The sequence below is a fragment of the Myiozetetes cayanensis genome, unplaced genomic scaffold, assembly GCF_022539395.1.
Source record: "Myiozetetes cayanensis isolate MyiCay16 unplaced genomic scaffold, myiCay2020 scf18, whole genome shotgun sequence".
In the NCBI taxonomy this organism is placed as follows: domain Eukaryota; kingdom Metazoa; phylum Chordata; class Aves; order Passeriformes; family Tyrannidae; genus Myiozetetes; species Myiozetetes cayanensis.
Genome location: NW_026087389.1, coordinates 555,054 through 576,746, shown reverse-complemented (window position 1 = coordinate 576,746; position 21,693 = coordinate 555,054). Strand labels below are relative to the sequence as shown.

General features: G+C 51.0%; 1 protein-coding gene across 2 annotated transcripts in view; it reads right to left on the bottom strand.

The window, feature by feature from the left end:
* Positions 1–21,693, bottom strand: part of SRGAP3 (SLIT-ROBO Rho GTPase activating protein 3) — an 83,669-nt gene that overhangs the window by 20,592 nt on the left and 41,384 nt on the right. For both annotated transcript variants that reach the window (XM_050313090.1, XM_050313091.1), the window contains exons 3-10: positions 21,017–21,179; positions 15,265–15,327; positions 10,579–10,764; positions 8,991–9,119; positions 2,916–3,137; positions 2,359–2,460; positions 1,935–2,132; positions 583–667 (exon numbers count right to left, since the gene is read on the bottom strand). In XM_050313090.1, coding sequence (XP_050169047.1) covers positions 583–667; positions 1,935–2,132; positions 2,359–2,460; positions 2,916–3,137; positions 8,991–9,119; positions 10,579–10,764; positions 15,265–15,327; positions 21,017–21,179 — 1,148 coding nt within the window. The remainder of the gene's footprint in view (positions 1–582; positions 668–1,934; positions 2,133–2,358; positions 2,461–2,915; positions 3,138–8,990; positions 9,120–10,578; positions 10,765–15,264; positions 15,328–21,016; positions 21,180–21,693) is intronic.

Sequence of the window (21,693 nt, the reverse complement as noted above, 5' to 3'; positions counted from 1 at the left end):
TTTGTTTTACTCTGAGATGAGGAGTCCAATTTTCCGATTGTTAAAATAAAGCCATGGATCATTTGCATGTTTTAATTTAAATATATTCTCTCCTGTTGGGAGAATCAGGACACCAACTCATTTCCATCTTCTTTACACTGGAAATAATTCAGTTGATTGAGACTCTTTAAAGAGCTAAAATCTTCTCCCAGGGCTGTGGTGACATCACCACCCCAGCAGTGGTGGGTCCCACTCTCAGAAGCCACTGCCACTCTGTTGTGTGGAGCCTGCCCATGTGCTGTGCTCTGAACCACACTGGTAAGATTATCTGGGGAAATAAAAGTCTCCTATGGAAAAACTGGTTTATAACCAAGGATGTCCTTGCAAGTCAAAAAATCCATGGCCGGGGACAAGGGGCTGTAAAATCAGCAAGGGTGCTGCGAATCTGTGACACAGACACAGCATCGAGGGCTGGGAAATCCCTGTGTCAGGGCTGCAGTGCGGGAGGGAGAAGGGGGACAGGAACTAAAGAGGCAGAGAATGGAAGGGGTGGGAATCTCTGCTGCTGGAGAAGTAACGCAGCACTTCAACACTCCGACTCACCTTCTCCCAGAGTCTGCTTCAGCAGGTCGTGTTTAGCCTGGAGCTTTGTGATGAGGTTACTGCCATTCAGATACTCCTTAAATTTCTGTAATCACAAAACAAACAAGGTGGATTAAGCAACACAGCCCATTATTGATGTTCACTGTTGCCTGGGGCCTGCTGCTGGAGGGGGACTGGGCTGCCAGAGGGGGCTCAGAAGGCTGTCAGGCTCAGTCCAATCACTTCTCCCTGCTCCAGCCACTGGCTTGGTGATCTTATTAGCCCAGTCTCCTTGGTACTGCACCTCCTGCCTGGGAATGCAGGGAGAGCCAAAGAAAGGAGTTCAAAGCCGGCTTTCCTTTGTCATGCTTCTGGGAATGGCCTGGGAAATCAAAGAGGCTTTCCCTGCACTGCCAGTGCTTCGACTCTGTGCAAAAGCAATGCCGAGCGAGAACTCCCAGAGCCTGAGCCCTCCCAGGGCAGGGACTGTCAGATGCTCCATGTTTGGGTAACTATGCAGCACAACCTCCCCTTCCAATGTGAGGCTGTCAGACACCCAGGAACACTCCAGATCAGGGCATTACACAGGTAAGAGGAGAGAGGGAGGCAGATATGGAAAAAGAAAGACAGAGAACAAGAAATATCAAATTTCTGCAAAAAGCATTAAAATAATCCCAAACACAACTCCAAATGAAAATTGCAATTGCCCCACCTCACCTCAATTTGCAATATTACTACTATTAAGAGAAGCTAGGAGCTTTTCTATGCACATGTAATGCATCACAAGATGCTGTTAACTGCAGGCTATGGCCCACAGCTGAAATGAGGGTCACTCTGTTGAACTCGTGGTTCTTCCTTGCATATCACAGGTACCAGAATGGAGACCTCAACTCTGCCTGGGAGGGCAGCACAGAAGCAGGGAAAGCACACACAGCCCCTCTCCTGGCACATACTCCACGGCCCAATGCCACACAGCCCGGCTCTCGTGGCTTCAGCTCACCCAGGGGCCAAGAGCAAATTTCAGCTGTGCAGGACAGGGAGGGAAGGCCTGGCTGATAGTTCACAGCCCCTGGAAGGTGACACACAGCCAGAGTCTGCACCAGGTTCTGAGCCTCTTCTACGGTGCTTGGTAAGTTTTTGGTCACTCCAGTTGTTCCTTCGAAGAGAAGAACGAGGCAAGCACTGGGTTGTCAGTCCCTGTACCCTGCCCTGCCACTGAAATGCACTGAAATGCATTCCAGACCCAAATCTGACAGAAGACAAGCACCTAAAGAGACTGAATTGGTTCTTGTTTTTCATTAACGAGCACTTAACTGGGCCTCAGCCCTGGTAATTAATGCTTTGTGTCCTGTACGGCATGAGCTGAGACTTACCGAGAAATAGAACATTTCTGTCTCCTGCTGGTTAGCTCTCCTCTTGGCGATGTTGATTTTGCTCATGTAGGTCTCCGATGCAGCTGATTTGACCGACTCAGTGGAGCGGCTGTGCTGGAAGGCATCTGAAACATCAAAATCTTCCACTGTCAGCATGTCCTGCAAGGTCTGCATTGTGGCATCCAGCGTTTTCCGTACCTATTGGAAACAGGACAGATGGGTTTGAAGCAGACTGGCAAAGGGACACATCCTGAACAAAAGCAACCAAGACCTCCTGAGCCCTGGGCTTGCACTGGCCGTGGTCTGTGGGCACTCCCAGCTCCGTGCTGGAGGGGGTCACACCTGAGCACACCAGGAAACCCCCAGTGACGGGAGAAAGGCTCAGCAGGGCTGGCCCCAAGGCCGAACACGAGACCCCTCTTACCTCTTCGTTCTCTATCTTGAGGGTGGCCAGTCGTGACTGCAGCTGGTGGTACCTCATCAGCAGCTCAGTCTGCACAGGCTGCTGGGCGCTCACCTGACACACCTGACACAGGAGACATTCCGTGGGTCACGTGCACCACACACACATTTCCATGCCCACACAATTCCCTCCAGCCCCTACAAGCTCCTGGCAGCCTCCATGCAGGCTGCATCGCCCCGTTTTCCATCAGCAGTGCCCTGGACCTGGGCCAGCACTGAGCATTTTCTACCCCTCACTCTGCCATCTCCCAATTACAGCAGGTAAATCAAAGCTCCACTGTACAGATCTGAGGGGCAGACAGAGCCGAACTACAGCCTCCCTAATTGGGAGAGACATGAGCAAGAGGCAGCCTGAAAGGAGAAGCCCTAATGAGCCAAGAGTCTCATTAGGAAAAGAAACACGAACAGCAGTGTGTGAAGGCAGCACGGAGGGATAAGAGTCCAGAACAATTTCACAGTGATAGCTCAGAGGGGAGGCCAGGCCAGGCCCCTCTGCAGCCCCACAGGTGAGCACCTTACCTCGTCCCCCATGTGCGGCTGGAACTCGAACTTGAGCGGCGGGCAGAAGACCTGGTTGCACATGTCCATGATGGTGTGCTTGTCGCTCCGTGCGTCCAGGTTGTCCACGGCGTTCTCAATGATGTCCAGGCCCTCGTGGCGGGAGGTTTCCAGGTTGTACTCGGCAGACAGGTACGTCCTGAAGGTCCGAGCAAGGCTGGCGTGGAATCCCAAATCACAGCACTGAGAAACATCAAGGGAAGGTCTGGTCACACAAACACTCCTAAACCATTTCCCAAAGTTCTCAAACACAGAGGGCTGTTGAAGCAAAGTGGTACTGACCACTGTGCCCTGCAGTGTGTGCACAGCCTGCTCCCTCCCTGGGCAGCTGCCTGCCTCCCACCACGGAGCAGCTCCTCATGCATAACTGATCACTCTCATGTCTACCTTGGGGAAAATGATAAAACTCAGAGCTAATTGCTGCCAAAATACTGTACCTTAGACAAAAGCCTCACTTTAAAACCTCTCCTCCCTGTAACTGAGTCTGGCATGTTAAATGTCATATCAGCACAGGGATTTGCTGCTCTGAACGCTCCATCAGAGCTGAGTGAGAAGCAGCTCCTGGCAGCCCTGCTCCGGTCCCCTCCGGAGCCTGACCCAGGGCAGGGCTCTGCAGGGCTCCAGACCCCCCAGCAGCGAGCAGGTAACCCTGGGAGGGGGCAAGGACAGCACTGAAGCACCACTCAAAATTTGGAGGTCAACAGATATTGTTCTGCAGGGAAAGGTGAGACAGAGGACGCTGGAAGCAGGAGGAGCGAAACAACAGCGCCTCAGCCTGAGCCACGCTCGCTGGGCTGGAAGGAGAGCACAGTAAAACAGAAAGGCTGCAGTCCAAAACTGAAGCACATGTATTTCTGGGACATAAGAGAGTGCTGTAGCTCCTGACAGAGGATGTAAAGTCACATAATTACTGCAGAAACAGAGGGGCCCTGTGAGAAACACCTCGAATACCTCCCACGGCCACAGCACCGAACTAACCACTGCCAGCAAAGCACTCCTATCACATGAAAACTGCCACAGGACAACTTCTTTTGCAGAAGTTAAGCTGCTTCGCTGCCACACAGTGTAGTCCCACCACAAGCACTGCTGGGAGGACCAGCACGGCACAAAAGCTACAGGAAAGAGCAGAAGGACCGTGGTGCAATCTCAATGACCCAAATGAGCACAACTTTTCTGCACAACTCCCTGTTGGGAGCTGCCGTTTCAAAGGCACTTTCTCCAGCTCTGCAGCATCCATAGGCACTACTGAACCAATGCAGAAAGGCACAGAAAGTGATTCTGCATCAGAACATCAGCATTCACAGAATCACAGAGTCACTGCGGTTGGAAAACACCTCCAAGATGATCAAGTCCAACCTTTGATTGATCAACACCTTCAACCAGACCAGAGCACTGAGTCCAGTCTTTTACACTTCCAGGGATGGTGACTCCACCACCTCCCTGGGCAGCCTGTTCCAACGTCTGACAACCCTTTCCATGGAGACTTGAAGTGAAATCTGAAAACTCAGCTGGTGCCACAAGCAGCTCCAACCCAAGAAGCGTCTTGTGCTCTGTGCTGATGTGAGGAGACACCGCTCAGCTCGGATCACGTCAGAGCAGGGCTGTATTTGGTTCGGTCTCTGCTAAAAGCAGCATCAGCAAAGCCAGAGGGGGCTGATTCCCGATTCTCCCCACAGGTACCCGAGCAAACACCCCTGTCCCCTTCTAGTCTTTAAAAGCTGTGAACCCCCCTGTGCAATAATGAGGAGTTTTGTAGAAACTACCAAATTGTCATAACCCTCCACTTCTCCTGCTTCTATTTAGCCTCTAATCCTATTAGCTGAGAGCATAGGCAGTCACGGACTGGCACAGCCCTGCCTTAAAAAAAATAACAAACAACACAAAAAGGAGGAAAAGGCAAATTTCCATTCACCACTTGGGGCAAAACCTCATCCTGTGCTGTGAGTCTCTCCCACAAGACAGTTTTAGCATGAACACCCATACAGTTGTTCTACAGAAACCCTGGAGTCAGGACGATGCAGCCCAGGGGCTGCCAGGCAGACAGGGCAGGGACCAGGGCCAGGACCCCCAAGCCAGCACCGGGGGAGGACCAGCTCTCCTGCCACGACCAGCTGACCACAGTCCTGTGCCCTGGGAATGGGACCACGTGGGTTTCCCAGCACCTCACAGACCTCACCAGGGTTCTTCCAATCCCTGAAATCACAGCTACTTGGCTACAGAAAACAGTGCCAGGAGAAAATAGTGCCACTGTTTGAAGGTAGGAGCTCCCAAAGCACACAAAACGGATCCATTACAAAGGTAAATCACCAGATGCCACAGAACCTGAGGAGAGGGGCTCAGGGCATTGATAGATGCTTTTGGGAAAAATTCCATGAGAAATCTTCCCTTTCCTTTGCTGCTGGACTCTCACTGAAGCCAGTGGTGATTTGCCCTGCCCAGAAATGAGCTGCTCCTGAAAAGCAGGGCAGGCACTTCCTGCACACACCACAGCCCTTGAAGTCCCTGGTGATCAGCACCGTGCTGGCTGCTTCACACCCGGGTGCCCAGAGAAGAAAAGACAGAGCAGAGACTTCCACGCAATTCCCAGAGGAACACACAATGGGGAGGGCAGAAGAAAAAGAAAAAGACTTCAAACTGCAGCTCCCAGCCCCAGAACAAATGGCATTTTCTCAGCCCTCTCATCCCTTTGATGGCAAATAAATTAGAACCACAAATAATAATCCCCAGCCCTCCTGCAGCGCCTTTCATCTGCCGAGCTCAGAGCTCCCCAAGCATTAATTCATCACGTCTGGTAACACCCTGTGAGGGGTGGAAATATCCCAGTGTTCCACTTGAAAAACAAACTGGCTCCTGGAGCTCAGGCAAGCTGGGTTTGGCCAAAACACCGCAAAAGCAGCCAAATACAAGTGTGCCTCCCAGTGCCCACCACAGAGCTGCACTGGGGGGCACTTCTGGGCTCTGGGGAGAAGGAAATGCTTTCCCAGCCACTGATCCTTCTGCCTCATTTCCTCATGGGTTACACAGTGGTCTGTGGTTCCAGAACCTTCGAGTCCCTCTGTTATTTGGGAGGTTGAACTTGTACACAACACAGCTCAGCCAGGCCCACGCTGAAGCCACCAGCACCAGTGCACCTCACCTGAGAAGTGGCCAGCCCAGAGTAACCCCTGAACACCCACAGGTGCCTGTCAGTGACCACTTCACTCCCAGGCAGAGCAGTAATGCCTCTGCCTCTACAGGACCCAGCACTACTTGCAAACAAACAGCCCTACTCATTTGCTCTGCTCCTTCTTTTCCACATTTTTCTTTATTTAAAAAATATTCTGCATAATTTTTAAATTATTAATTATTTAATTACTATATGCATAATACATAATAATTACCACATATTATAATTTCTAGCCTCTACTCTCTTGACGTTGCTGCAAAACCCAGAGCTGTATTGCGAGGCAAGTAAATCACAGAATCCCAGGATGGTTTGAGTTGGGTGAGACCTTAAAGATTATCCAGTTCCACACCCCTGCCATGGGCAGGAACAGCTTCCACCAGCCCAGGTTGCTCCAAGCCCAGTCCAGTAAAGCCAACTGAAGATTTTTGGCATAACTATTTTGACTGATGTTTCTGTTCCCTAACTTGACTCAGCTAATTTTTCCAGGAACCAAACAATTTGGCAGTTATGTGTAACATCAAATTCCTCAGAGTTCCCCTCCTTTCCCTGCTCATTTGTCTCGGATACAGCAAACACTACTCCATAGGGAAGCAAGCTGCTGCTTCCGAGGGACTCAGAGGAGGCTGCACACTTTTTGGCAGATCAGTTTGTATGGCTACTGACTGTTCCCTTCTCTCTGCTCAGTTTGGCGATATCTTTCATGTGACCACTTCAAACTACCTTGCAGCCATTTCCCAGAGAACTCCAGAGGGATGGATAAGCAGCTTTATCTCCACTTCACATACGTGGCCAAAGAGATTAACTTGGTCACACAGTTAACGACAGAAATGAGATGAGCCCAGGCGTTTAAACAGACACACGTGTCGTCCAAAGAAAAAGGCCCCGTGGTGCACTGCCAGTCCAAGGCTAATTTGATCCGTCTCTGTATTCCTTCCTTTCTAAAGGACAAAACAGCCAGGCCACTGGAGACAGAGGCACAGATGGCTCCACACCCCTGCACAGCTCCTCTGATGGGCTTTACAGCTCTCATTAAAACGCAGCCCTGGGAGGCCTCCCACCCTCTCCCAGAGCAGCTGGGACCCTGTGCCTCGCCAGGGCAGGCGATCAGAGCCCAGCTTTGTTACCCTCACTGCTCCGTGGTGACGCCCAGGGCGCAAGCCATGTCAGGGCTGTGCCTCGGAGATGACACTGAGCCAGCGGGGATTTGGGGAAACGCTGCTAAATTGGCTGCTGCAGTGTCCTGACGGGTTGGATTTGCGTGAAATCAGCTGCTGCGCACAGGGATTTGTGCTGCAGATGGAGGGTGTGGCAAGAGCCCCCTCTCCCCTCCCATGTCCAGAAAAAAAGCCTGGTGCATCCTTCACCGTCCCCCAGGGACGCAGGGTGGAGGAGCCAGTGGGATCTCTAACTGCAGTGCAGGGACACCCAGGATCCATCAGGGCACCAGCCAGGCTCCAAGACACCCCAAGCTCTGCTCTCCCATCAAGCCCCTTCTCACCCCCACTCTTCCCACAGACCTGCTCCCTCCGTGGGCTCAGCTGCCCTACATAGATCCCCTTCAGCACTCGCGGGATCTGGGGGCTGAGATCCCATGACTGAGATCCCCTTCTGGAGCTGCTGAGGCCCTTCTGGCCACACCCTTGCAAAATACACTGAATTTGTACAAGAGCCTGTTCAGATACACTGCTCTTCCTCTGGGGATTTAGAACCAGGACACCCACGTGCAGCTCACACATCCAGTATTTCGCTTCTTCAGTGAACAGAATTTACAACCTGGGGAATTTCCCTGCTCCAAGTTGGAGATGCTTTAGCAGAAGTCCCAAAGGGATTCCTGGAGTGCAAGAGAAAAGCCATCTGCTGACTCCAGTGGAAGTGTCAGCAAGGAAATAAAGTTGGGAGGAATAATATAAACAGCTAAAATGGAACTCAGCAACTCTCCAGGAAATCAGTCTCACAAACTCCATGAAAATAAGTCATTCCTGCTTAAAAACAAATAAGCAAGAGAGAATATACACTGCAAAAGCAGAAAGCCCACAGATAAATGAAGACGTTCTCACACGTTCTCATTCAAATGTCTCCACAACCAAGTTACTAGTTCTTTAACATGCCTTAAATAATAAAGAGAACAAAAGGAACATAGTAAGAATATTTTATCATATCTCAAAATCTCGAAGTCATCAAAGGTTTTGCATCAGACTTAATTAATTCTCCAAAGAGTTAACTACATGTTAGTGGGTTAAGAAAGGAGATAAAAACTCCAGCACCTTTTTAAATTGTACCTTTAGGTAATGATGGTAACTCAGTGCTTAGAGCTGTTATTTATGTGCTCACTGAGGCAGGAAGAAACTGCATCGAGCAATCTACATGCTGTGGGATGCCCGTTAAAGGAAGAAACCAGAATCTCTTCTCTGGGTAAATCCCTTATTTGAATCACCTCAAAGCGTTTGTAGGAGTCACCAACACACACACATTCACTTCTGGCCATCCCCATGAAACCTGTCTTCAGCAGTTCCTGCCCTGAGGCTCTTCCCTGCAAGGAGCGCTGGGATAAAGCTGGGATAAAGCTCTCAAGGTACCTTCCCCAGCCAGGACAGCACTGCTACATCTACTGAACTGCCCCCAAAGTTACCAAGTAGTAGAAAGAAAAAACCTTCTGTTTCAGCACCAAAACCAAGGCTGTCTGACCTTGGCAAGTGTTCCTGCCTCAAACACAGACTCACCGATGGGCTCATGTGGCTCATCCCACAACAAATCCGAGTCACAGCACACCTCCAGCCCCCAGTAGGTGCATTTTAAAGACCCCCCAACACCTCCTCATCGCAGTTAAGGGCCCAGCCACGCTGGGGGGGCACAGGGGAGGGAGCACTTACGTCGATGAGGTCAGACACATCGTGGATGTAGTACTTGCTGACGGCCGCGTTGGTGGCCGCCAGGTTCAGCAGGTAGTCGTTCCTGGCTTTAGTACACTTCAGCTTGTTTTCTGAATACTTGGCTTGTCTCTGGAAAAACAGAGCAGAGTCAGAGCACAAACAGGATGGTACTGGCACAGCTTTTCCTGCCATGGGGCCCCACAGCACCCTGCAGACAGGGTGTGATGAGGGAATTAATGAAATTTGGTATCTGGTACAAAACAGGGACCTTGCCAGGGTAGAGAAGATCCCACGTGAACGTCCCCAGCACCGCCAATCAGCTACGAAAAGTGTGTCCTGCTCAGAGGTACCTGGAGCCCCCCGAGCACAGCAGCTGCTGCTGCTCCTTCAGCTGCACATTTGTGGGGGTTTTGGCATCAATCAAAATCAGAGGGACATATTTTCCCTGCAGAAATACTGACATATGTTTGGACTTGCTCCAGATGTGTGCAGCTGTATCAAAGTGGAATCTGGCCTAGAGGCCCAAGCAACACAGTTTAGAACAGGACCCAGAATTCAAAACTCTGTAGGAAAGCAGATGTGCTCCAGATCCGGGACATCTGTCGAGGCAGATCCCTGCTCCAAAGGTTGAGTCTAAAGATTAACCCTTCCAAGAACCTCACTGCTACAAATGTCCCAGGGCAGGGTCAGCCTGTGAGCAAATGTGGCATGGCTGGGAAAGCTACTGCTTTTTCTGCAAAATTAACACAAAAACTGCAGTGGTGGAGATCCTGAGGCTGGGGAGATTTGCTGAGGCTGGAATGGTGTGAAGTGTTTTGCCTAGTAAAGCCATCTAAATCCTGCACTCTCCCTCCCAGACAGGCCGTGGAGGCAGAACACTGGTATTTTACAGATCAACCCTTGTTTTGCTGTCAGGAGTCTGTGACTGAGGGAACACTGGGGCTGCTGTTCATTTTTAAAAGCACTTTTTTAAAAGAATCGATCATGGACAAACCCAAACTCCTCAGAGCAGGGTCCAGTGCCTGGATCAGGATGCATTACCGTGCCAAGCTGGACAGCCCAAGGCACTGCCCTCCTCAGTGCAGCCTCCAGGGTTCCCAGCTGGCACAGTCAAGCCGCCAGCAAGCCCCAGCTCAAGAGCTGGAGGAGGAGCTGCTCCCATGACCCCTCGCTGCCCTGTGCTCCATGAGCTATCGCCCCTGAGGCCCCTCCAGCCCCCAATGTCAGCCCTCCCTACAGGGAGCCAGCCAGGAAGGTGTCACAGGTGGCCACGTGGCTCCCGTGTAGGTCCCCCAACCCCCTCCAATGCTGCACTGCCTGGTGTCCCTTGTCCTTGTGCCAGCCTAACTTTGGGTCAAATCTTCAGCAGGAGCTGTTCCTGGCACTTCTCCATGGTCAGGGAAGAGACTCCTGATGGCCTCCTTGGGGTGCCCTTCAGCAGAACACGCACATGAGCCAACACCCTCCCTCATCCCTTCCCATGGACTCAGTAACGGCTGCATGGACACGGACAGGGCTGGAGCCAACACCCTGCCCACAGAGAGCCCCAATCCCAGCCAGGCTTCCCCACTCCTCCTCTCTCACCCACCTTCTCTTTCATCTTCTCAATCTTCTTGACAGAGCTGCGCCGCTGGGGCCGGTCCTCGTGCCGCAGCAGGTTCACGCTGATGTCCCCTGACTTGTTGAACTGCTTTTCCTCCTGTTTCTCTGCCTCCTTCAGCTTGCTCTCGGCGCTGATGCTCTCTGCGTGGTACATGTGGTAGGTCTTCATCACCTGCAGACACAGCAGGGTATGAGCCACCTGCCCACGGCCACAGGAGCACCAGAGCAGGGGAACCCACAGCCACGGGCAGCGCAGAGGGGCTCTGGAGGCCACTGTGGCATTACAGAGCAAGATGGGGAGGAAAAGCCTGTGAGATTAACCCCATCCCCAGCTCTACTTTCAATGGCTCCAGGTTGGTGTAAGAACCACGATCCAGCTCGGTCCTGCTGTGGGGACAGGCTGAGACATGCCCCCAGCACACACCTGCAGTCAAAGAGCACCGTGTCTGCCAACAGGGAAACAAGGAATAACCTCCAGTGCTTTGCAGCTGGGATAAGGGTCTCCACAAGAAGTGACTGTGAGGAGGCCACAGTCACCCCAAACTCCCTTTTAACCCAACATATCTGTTCCTACACTTGCAAAGACATGACACAGCCCCTGCTCCACCACCCTGACAGCAGGACCATCCAGAAGTGGAGGAGCTGCAATTCCCAAACAAAAATGGGGTTTGTCTCCTGTCACCATCTCATCCTCCTCTTGCTGCCGCCAGCAGGCACAGCACCAGTGGGTGCAGCAGCACTGTGTCCTTCCCATTCCAGATCCACTGCCAGGAACACTCTGCAGGTACACCCTTCCACAACTTCCACCCTTCCAGCTTTCCCTTTCAGATGCAAGGGCCCAAGGGGCACACTAGGATCATTTTAATGAAGCTGGCAAGAGGAACCCAACTGCTACTCTCTCTTTATACCTTTAGTCACACCGTCCCCTTCTGTTGTCTCCCTCTGGGATGTGGATGGTTTATTTCACACTGCCTTGACACAGCCTCCAGGGATCAGCCTCAGCAGGGCTGGGCACTGTGGACTGGGACTCACTGGGACGCCCCGGGATGGGCTGGGACGCCCCGGGATGGGCTGCCTGAGGCTCACGGGTTAAGACGGAGCAGGAACCACAAAAGCAGAGTAATTTTACACAACACTTAATGAAGAAAACACAGCAGGACCCAGGAGTGTTTGACTTGGCCCAGGTCAGGCTGAGCCGCATGATCCCTCCTCCTGCCAAGCACAAACCTCAGCTGAAATGGGCTCCAAATGCCACATCGGAGCCGCACAAAATGTGCCACCACGGGGAGATGACTGCAGCCAACGGCAAGGGACAGTGAGCAAAGGCTCCTGCCTTGGCCCTGAGCTACTTCATTGCAAAACCCTGCAAATTATAATGCACATTCCAGCCGTGTATTGCAAACTGCAGTTTCTGCAGCAAACCTCATAGGACACACGTAAACCAGCCAATTCCTGGGATTTTCCCAAGGAGAACAACCAGAGGGCTTCACTGAGCCCTCCTTATCCTCACCATCTCCATCTTTTCATAAAGCACTTATAGGAAAGTGAAAAAACAAAATGCTGCCCATCAGGCATGTGTTACTGCATCAGGCAGTAACGGGAGAGGTTTCTGCAGCACCCAGAGAGGCCCAGACACAACAGGACAGAGAAGCCCAGTGAATAACAAGGATCCAAATTGCAGGGCTCTTGTAAAACCTGAAGGTTATGGGACTGATACTCAACCAAAACAGATGCCTTAAACAGCTCACTGTGCACTTCACCAGCTGCCCTGCCACACAGCTCACGCTTGGAAATTCGGGGGATATTTTTGTGTAATATGTGGCTTGATTTTGGCTAGGGCCAACCTGCACTGCAGCAACGAGCCCCAATCCGCAATTCCCTCGTGCCATCTCGGTGCCTGCAATCGAGTCACGCTGTCCCTGGCTTGCACTGCTGTGTCACAAAGACAAACTGCCACAGCTGCGTCCCGGAAAGCTTTCCTGCAAATCAGTTAATTAGCTGCAGTGGAGGAGGAAAAATATGTTCCAATGTTCATTAGTTATTTAACAACACGAGTTGTGTTTTCCATATTAATTACACGTTCTGGATAAAGGCTGTTGCCAAAATAGAGGCCATAAATGGCACTGTTGGCTGTATTCAGCTACAAGGGCTTTGTCCTTCTGAACAGCTCATCCCCAAGGGTCCGACCCAGCAAAGAAGTCAGAGCAGAAACAGGGTGACTGTGTCAGGCACAGGCTCAGGCCCAGGAACATCCAGCCTTTACAGGCTCCAACTTGGTACCTGTCTGCTGCAGTCTGTAAGCAGGAACCAAAAGGATGAAGCTGGTTTTAAATCACAGGTGAACTGTTCCTGTACAAAACCCTTCACAAGCATCTCCAGAACAAAAGTAATCCACTTCCTTTTTGACTGAAGTCAGCATGGGTTGGGTTTGGTTCTTTTCATACAGAGTCCACAGGGTGACTTGCACCAGAACAGCAACAAGGCTGAGTTAAAATCCATTTGGTTGCTTTGGTTTAAGTTTGAAACACTGAATGCCTGAGAAGCCTGTAAAAAATTATAGTTTCTGCCCAGTGCACAGAGTTCCCCTCAGAGAGGCCTAAAAAGCTGCTGGGCCAGGGCACAGATGTGCTGCAGTTAAAGACCTGGCCAGAGACAAGAGAAGTGACTCCCCTGTGCTGGGAGCAGACAAGTGACATTTCTCAAGCAGCATCCTGGCGTCCTGTGAGCCGGGTCCTTATCCTGTGTCTGGTTTCATCAGCAGTCACAGTTCTCGTGGGCACCCAACATGCTGCACCGACAGCAGCTCAGTCCCACAGGTGTCCTCAGCCACCCCCAGCACCCTGAGCCAGGGCTGCAGCCAGGCCTGTTTCACCTGGTAGCTCAAGGACAGATCTCTCTGACCAGCACTAACCAGATTTGAGGTGACCTTGTTTGCCCTACAGGCCCTGATTTTTCTTCATGTTTCATCATCATTTCTGAAGTGTGTCCCTTTCCTGCTCCTTCCCAGCTGGATAACACAATTGGATTGTTATCTTAGCAGCAAGCAAACACAAAGTTCCTCCAGCTGATCCAGTTTCACCATTCAAATCAGTGTGTTTCACCATTCAAGCCCATTCTGCTCAGCACATGAAGCAAAGCAGTGAATGGGGGAAATCTCAGTTCCTGTGAGGACAAGTTTAGCCCCAGACTCAGCAGGAGCACAATTTCCCTTTCTGCTCTCCTTGAGTGCTGCTCACACTTTGGATCTCAGCACACTGACCCCCCTGCTGACCCCAGCATGTCCCTCAGGTGATGCCCCTGTCCTGGGTCCAGGTTCAGAGCACACAGGCCTGCAGGTATTAAGGTCAGCCCAGCTCTTGTTAGTCTTTCCTTGTTTTGCATCTGTCAAGATGCTGTTGTAATTGATCTTAATTAGTCACCACCCCTTGAGCTTGTGACACTCAACCATCAACAATGCACTCCCAAATCTCACACAGGCTTTTAATCCGATCTGCTGTCCACCCACACTGCAGGGCTCACAACAACCAAATCCTTCAACAGCCACTGCAAGAACAAGCCTGTTAAGAGAAGATTTATGGCAGAAATTTCAAATACGATCCTTCATGCTCTGTTGTTTAGGCCTGTTTTTCAAAAAGATGGAATGGAATGATTGTTTAGAAATAAACCTGTTGCAGTGTTATTTATATACCAGCAACAGATACAACCAAAGAAAGCAAATACATTGTCTCAGTTTCCCAATACAAGACAGACTTTACATTGCTTTGTTGCTTCTAAACCACAAGTAAAATAATTTTTTTTTTAAAAAAGCAATTGTTACAAGGCAAGAGACAGAAGCAACACAAAGAATTTTACTTGCTATGAAAACTTTACTTGCTATGTCTTGCTATGGAAACCTGCTTTTGAAGAGCCAACTCCTGACTAACAGTGCATGATCTCACCAGGAGGCACAGACAGCTCCACAGCCAAAGTGCTCCTCAGAGCAGGAGATGGAGCTGAGCACCCACGAGCTAAACACTTTCTGCCTTCCCCAGCAGAAGGTCGTGTTCATCCATTGCCCCCCAGGCCATGGGCTCACAGGAGCAGGGCAGGTGTCAGCCCCAAACAAGCACGGCCAGCTCAGAGCCACCGGTGCCTGGAAATCACCAACCAAGGGGCTGAGAGGGACCCAAAGGCACGGCGGTGCAGGAGCCACAGCAGGGGAGAGAGTTACAGACACCGGATCACACCAGATCCCGCCCACACATGCCTGGGTGTGCTGAAGGGAAGCAGCCCTTCCCACCGGAGCGCTGGGAAACGCTCCACATGGAACGGCCGTGCCGCAGGACGGCCGGGGCAGAGCCCCTCGAGCCCCCCCGAAGCTGGACACACGCTCTGCTCCAACGAGTGACACTCCCCGCACTGCCGGCCACGGCAGAGCCCCCTGAGCCTCCCCCCGAGGCTGGGCACACGCTCTGCTCCAAGGAGCAGTGCTCCCCACACTGCCAGCCACAGCAGAGTCCCCTGAGCCCCCCCCCGAGGCTGGGCACACGCTCTGCTCCAAGGAGCAGCACCCCCCGCACTGCCAGCCATGGCAGAGTCCCCTGAGCCCCCCCGAGGCTGGGCACACGCTCTGCTCCAAGGAGCAGCACCCCCCGCACTGCCGGTCACGCGCGGGGCACCGGTCACTGCTCACCGTGTACAGCTCGTTGGTCACTTTCAGGAGCTCTTCGTGCATCTGCAGGCCAATCTCCTTACTCTGCAAGACAAAAATGAAGAAGCATTGAGACTCTGTTCTGCCCAAAACATGCAGTTCTGAAAGGAGAAGATACTCTGGAGGGATTGTAACTGTGAACACACAGCAAAGCCTTGCTTTCAGAACTGCTGCGTTTTCATCTGAGGTCGATGTTTGTCCATGGATCACCCAACCTGGGTTTCAGAGACCACAAGGAAGAACATCAATCAATTTAACTTACTTATCCTGCAAAAGGGATGAATCTAAAATTACAGGCAATACTGCTTTGTCCTTCCACTGGCAGAATTTATCTCCAGCCTACAGACAACTCCCCCTGTGGGTCTAACATGTGACACCCTCCCCTAGGTTTGGGTCTGGCAGAGTGCACAGAGCTGGGCCCGCTCCACAGCCAGGGTGTTTTAGAGCTTGACTCTGCCTATTTTTCAACAAAACCTGCCTTAGTGCGTGGCTGCTGCATTCTCTAACCAAGCAGGCTGTGTGTTAGTGCTGTGTGAACTCCCCTGTATAACTTACATCATCCAATAACCATCTGTGGGTACACAGATCCCTTAGATTGTCTTTCTTCAGTCCCACAGAATCACCTGTCAACCTGTCTTGATCTGACACACTCGTTAAACACACCTGCTGTTGGACCTGCAATACACTGGTATTTCAGAATGAGGATTATCGGGGTCCCCAGCCCCAGCATCCCAGATTTTAGATGTTCCTTGGCCATGACTCACCCTCCCCAACCCTGTCCTCAGCAGATCATTTTCACTATTCTGACCTGAGTGAATGAAAGTATCTCTGAAAAGGGACATTTTATTACAAAATAGCTACACTACAGTTATATAATAAAGTTTCCAGTTTCACAGCTGCAGCAGCCAAAGTTCAACCAGCTGAGGAGATGCTTACTGCCAGTGAGTAACCCCTGGCATCCTTCTGTCTGCTGAAATCCTATTAGCAGTCTGTGTTTTCCCTTTCCTTGCCAGGCAGGATGAAGCAGATCCAGCCATCAACCTCCCAAAGCATGGACATGGCACTTCACAGAGAGGCCACAGCGTGGGGAGCTGCCCAGCATTGGAGCCTGGCTGCAGATCAAGACAACTCCTACCACACCCCAGCATCTGGAGCCACTGGGGATGTGCTTGCACTGCTTTCCTGCCTCCCTGTAATTACACCCCAAATCTCTACATGGCATCCTCTAGGCTAGGGAACACTTATTATAGCTTGAAGATGTGTTTAAACTAAGTATAGACACTTCCCTCCTCCCTCCCTAAAACAACACCAAACCAAACCCAAGCAGTTTCTTTCAGATTTCCTCAAATAACTCCAGACAGTTTTGAGCACACAGGAAGGGAAAACAACATCCCATCATGCTGGGTGGTGAGAGAGGCCCACAACACAGAGAGGTCCTCTAACTTCAGCCAACGGGACAACCCACCTACTTGTGAAGTTTAACCTTAGATTATTAAAAGTTGGAATCAAAGCAAAGCCTGAAGTAAAGAATCTAAAGAGTCAAAGTCCCTTGGATCTGTGACCATCCAGTAACCACAGTGTATCCATGAGTGAGCACTGGGGTATCTGGGACAGTCCCATCCTCAGTCCCACGCCACTGCTCCCACTGCCATGGGGTGCCAGGACGATGCCAGGGACCAGGAGGTGCTCAGTGCCCACAGCCATCTGGAACCCTCATCTGTACTGGAACCTCATCCAGACTGAACCTCAGTCCCCATCTCGTACTCACTGACACCGGTGGTCACAGGTGCTCTCAGAAGTCTCACTGAGGCTTGCTAATACCAACAGAGCTACGACAGATCTGCATCCCCCCAGACACAGCACAAACATGTCTGGGGACCTTCTCGCTCAGCCCTGGCACAGCTGCCCAGGGCAGTGGTGGAGTTACCATTCCTGGAGGGATGTAAAAGCCACAGGGACGTGGGTCAATGGTGGGCTGGGCAGTGCTGGGGGAACAGTTGGACTTGATGGTCTCAGAGGGCTTTTCCAACCTAAGTGATTCTGTGATTCCAATACAAGTTATTTCAGTCAGGGTCTACAAACAGGGGTCTCAGAGCCCAGAGCCTGCAGGAGCTGAGTCACACATAGCCCCTCCAGACATTCCTGCTTCCACGAGTCACAGCCCAGTCCCCAAACCAAGGCTTCCCAAAGCCAGTAGAGGAGGACAGGATGAGTTGGTGGCAGGAGCCATGGCCCAGGCTCAGCTGCAGTTCCTGCCTATGTCCTGGATTTCCAGCATGGTGCATGGCAAGGCCACAAAGCTGCAATTTTCAAACCTAATTTTAGACTCCAAAATAGAGCAACACAAACTGGCTCAGTGTGTCATTCCGTGAGCCACACTGACATGGGGGACCACTGGTAGGGACCATGTTTAAAGAGCCATTTGCTTATAGACACTATAGACACTAGAATCCTGCTGCAGGAGACCAAAGGGTCTCTGGCATTGTCGGGTGTCTTCCAGCATCCAAGAGCACCATCCAGCCTGGGGATGCTGGAGCCTCTTCCAACTGCGGCCAGGAGAGCAGCTGAGGAACTCACCACTTCTCTGAGCCTGCTGCCTCCCCTTTCTCTAAGGGAGAAATCACACCAAAACGTCATTCCCGTTCCCTGGGACCATCTGCAAAAACCAAACTCCAATTTAGCTGCTTCCTTTATGCTTCCAGTTCCTCCGAAAACACAGCTCCTCACTGGGACAGCAATGGCTTCAGGTTAGCAGCTTATTAAAATTCCTGCCCCTGCCAACAAAGTAGCAGGAAGCAGCAGCACAGATGACTGGCAGTGGAGAATGCTTATTCTACAGACAAAGACAAGAGTTCCCATGCAGATAGACAGCACTGCTTCACCCAATGTCCATCCAGGACACCACAGCATGGAATTGAATTTACTGTCACAACAAGGAATTAAATCCCACACTGGGGAATGCAGCATCGTTACTTCGGACATAGTGATGCTCTGTCTCAAATCTACAATTTCCTGTATTCTGTACTTGGAAGAAGCTTCAAACTTCCCTCCTTCGACCACAGCAGGAGGTAAGAGGGGAGAAAACACCTGCCTGGCCACGGGTCCCTCCGCCTGGGTTTGGCTCTACCAGGAGGACACGCTGTGAGATTTTGTGGGACAGAGACTCACCCTGACAGCAGATCTGCAGAGCCAGATCTCCACAGGGACACATCTCAGCATCCCCATTTATCCCTGCCTATTAGCAACATCAACACACTCGCCTTGATCTCCTCCTCCTGCACCAGGAACGTGACTAGCACTGGAAGCTCCAGGGAAACCTGCCCAATTGAGTTTTCCTCCTCTGCTTTCCTCCCAGGTGGTTTGGGCTGGAAGGGTTCCTGGCTAGCCGCAGTGAGAGGTGTGTCAGAGCCCAATGCCAGGACTGTCAGCTGAGGGGCAGGACACTTGGGTGAAGAGGAACAAACTGCAGTGTCCCAATTTACTGATGGTCGACCCCCCCAGCTCAACCAGGGCAGCCGAGGGAGCAGCAGCTCAGCACCCTGCATCTTTCTTGGCACACTGCCATGGCACTGAGCAATTGCTCCTCAGTTATGCTCACCCTGTACCTCACCAATCCCTCCCTGCTGCTCTGCTGGATTGTTTACATTTACATAATGAATGCAGGAAACACAAAACCTCCCAGTTCCTCGTGTCCCCACAGCATGTCACAGCCCGTTAATAAACTCTAGGTGGGGGAATTAAAAGTGACATCTCTGGAAAAAAATGTTACCCTAATTTACCATCAAAGAAAAATCTCCAGCACGCCCAGCAGCTGAACCACAACTGTGGGTGCTTTAACCCTTCCTGAGCCAGCGGCCCTGTCAGCAGGAGCGCTGAGTACACCCAGGACCAGAGAGAACAGGGAAAGATTCCCTCCTCTGAGCAACCTCGTACACTGCAAGGCTGGATGGATGTCTTCAGAATTCATTTACCAGGATGCTCCTATTCCCACACACATGCCCAAGGTGCCCCACCAAACACTACTGGGAAGTGGGATCCAGATCCCTCCAGGCAAGGCGTGCCATAGGGTGAGAAAAATAAACAGCCAAAAGTGGCAGCCTCTCCACCCACATGAAAGGCAAATGATGACACAAAAGAAGCCTTTTCCCTGATTTAGTTGAGCATTATTTCCAGGGACAGATGAGTCCAAGGGTCAAATGTGGTGAAATCAGAGATCCCCAAAACTGTAAAGGCTCCTTTAGATGCAGAGTTGGTGCTGGCTCTGGCAGGCTGTGGATGGAGTCCCACCAGCTCCCCCATTAGGAGATGGAGGAGGGAGAAACAAGGAGCAACCATTTCTATAGGATGAAAGTGTTGAGCCTTAAAAGCTGAAATTTAAGTTCAAAAATGAGGAGGGAGAGATGGAGGAAAACCAAACACAAAGAAATAATTCTGCTGAATGGGTAAAATATTTCATCATCTTGTCCTGGCTGAGGATTGACCTACTATAAGAGAACACTCTGAACACTCCATGGATGTCCTTGTTTGAATGCTGACTGGATTTGTCCTGTAGTTCCACATGACACACCATCTACACACATGGGCAGAAGGATAGCCTTAACATACATCTCAAAAACAGGTTCAGAGTAAAATGTAAATGGCAGGAAGATTATGAGACAGGCTTAGAACTGAACTAACCAATATATCCCAAACCTCTCAAATTTCTAGAGGCCTGAAGGACAGGAAAAGGGATGATGTCCCACACCAGATCAGCAAACCCAAGCCTGACCTTGCAGTTTAATTTCTAGGTCAGATCTATAAAATAGAGGAAACTGGCCATAAAAATATCACATGAAATTTACTCTCCAGTCAAGCTGAAATTTCAAGATAAGCCCTGATTATGAGCCTTGTCCTGCTGGAGAGCCCTGCAGGCTTGCCCTGCTCCCTGACTCAGATGTCCTGTTGACAACAAGGGACAAAATTAAGGAAAACCTTAGAGTCACAGAGCCAACCCACTGCTGGGACTCTTCATGTCCTTACCACATTCCCCCTCGCTTTTAGTGAAGAGTCGTGGTCCCCCTGACTGTGAGATTCCCACAACTATATGATGCTTCTTTTTATTTGGTTATTATTAATAATTCTGTATCATCAGGTATCTTACTCTTCACCCTTTTTCCAAATAATTTTTTAGGAACTGCACATTTTCCTTCCTTTTGTTCCCTTTCTTTTAGTCAGTCATTAAGACAGAAAACAACCACTCCTTACTCTTCAACAGCTCTTCAAGAAATTCAGTCTTTCCCACTGAAGGCACTGTGCCAGCTACTGACACAATCCCTGGCTCCTAGAAATACCTCCACCAGATTTCTGAGGCATGACTCTTCCCTTCAGGAAGCCACGCTGACTCCTCTCCTGTAGCTGCCTCATGCCTGTCATCCTGTTCTTTACCAAGCTCCACCCAACAAGCCTGTCCTGATCTGTCCTCTGAAGGCCTCCAAGAGTCTTTAGAAAAAGTCATCACATTTCCCCCTTTCATCTCTCTGGCACCGACACCACTTTGAGCACCAGGTCACACCTCACTGCTTGGCAGTTCTGGATCTCAGTTTCCTTAAAACTCTTGAATAAATATTATCTGGAAAGACTTACAGTGATATTCCTTCAAAAGATTTGCTCTGCAACATCTGTGACGGTTCCACTTTAGATTGAAATGCCAGGATGGACCCTGACTGAGCTGAACTCCCCCAGCTGCCCGGGTTACCTTTTTGAAGAGCCTGATGACATCCTCGCTGATCTGCGACAGCCGCACGATGACGTTGTTCATGAAAATGTCATTCAGGGTGGCGTGGTCTCGGCTCTCCCGCCGGGTCTGCGTCAGGACCAGGTACCAGCAGTTCACAGGGGAAAGGAGATGCTGATCTTTTCTAGGGAATTGGGGAAAAAATGAAAACCAGCAAGTGAACAAGTCAAAAAGGCACATATTTTCAAATGAATGCTGTCAGCACATCACCCCCCTCCCCTGCACACATCCACTGGGACCTGTCATGCCCAGAGAAAGGTGCACGATCTCTTCTTCCAGCTGTCCAAGCACTGCCCTGCAGGAACATCCAGTGGCACACGAGCGCAGGAACCACACCAGACCCCCAGCCAGCCAGCCCCTTCCTGCAGTGGGTGCTCTGGAAGGTGGCACAGGAGAAGAGACATCCCTGGCAAGGGAGAGAGTTTGGCTTTTTCTTTACACTCATGAACATGACTGTCAGTGCACACTGCAGAAGGTCCCGTTTGCCACCCAGTCCAGTGGGCTGCTTTTAGTGCACTGAAAAGCATTCAGGAAAGGGTTCTGCATCCAGTGTTACCCCCAAGCAACTGTGCACAACATGAACACGCTCAGATGTGCTGGAGGGGACAGCACGGTGACTCCAGAACACCTCTGTGTGC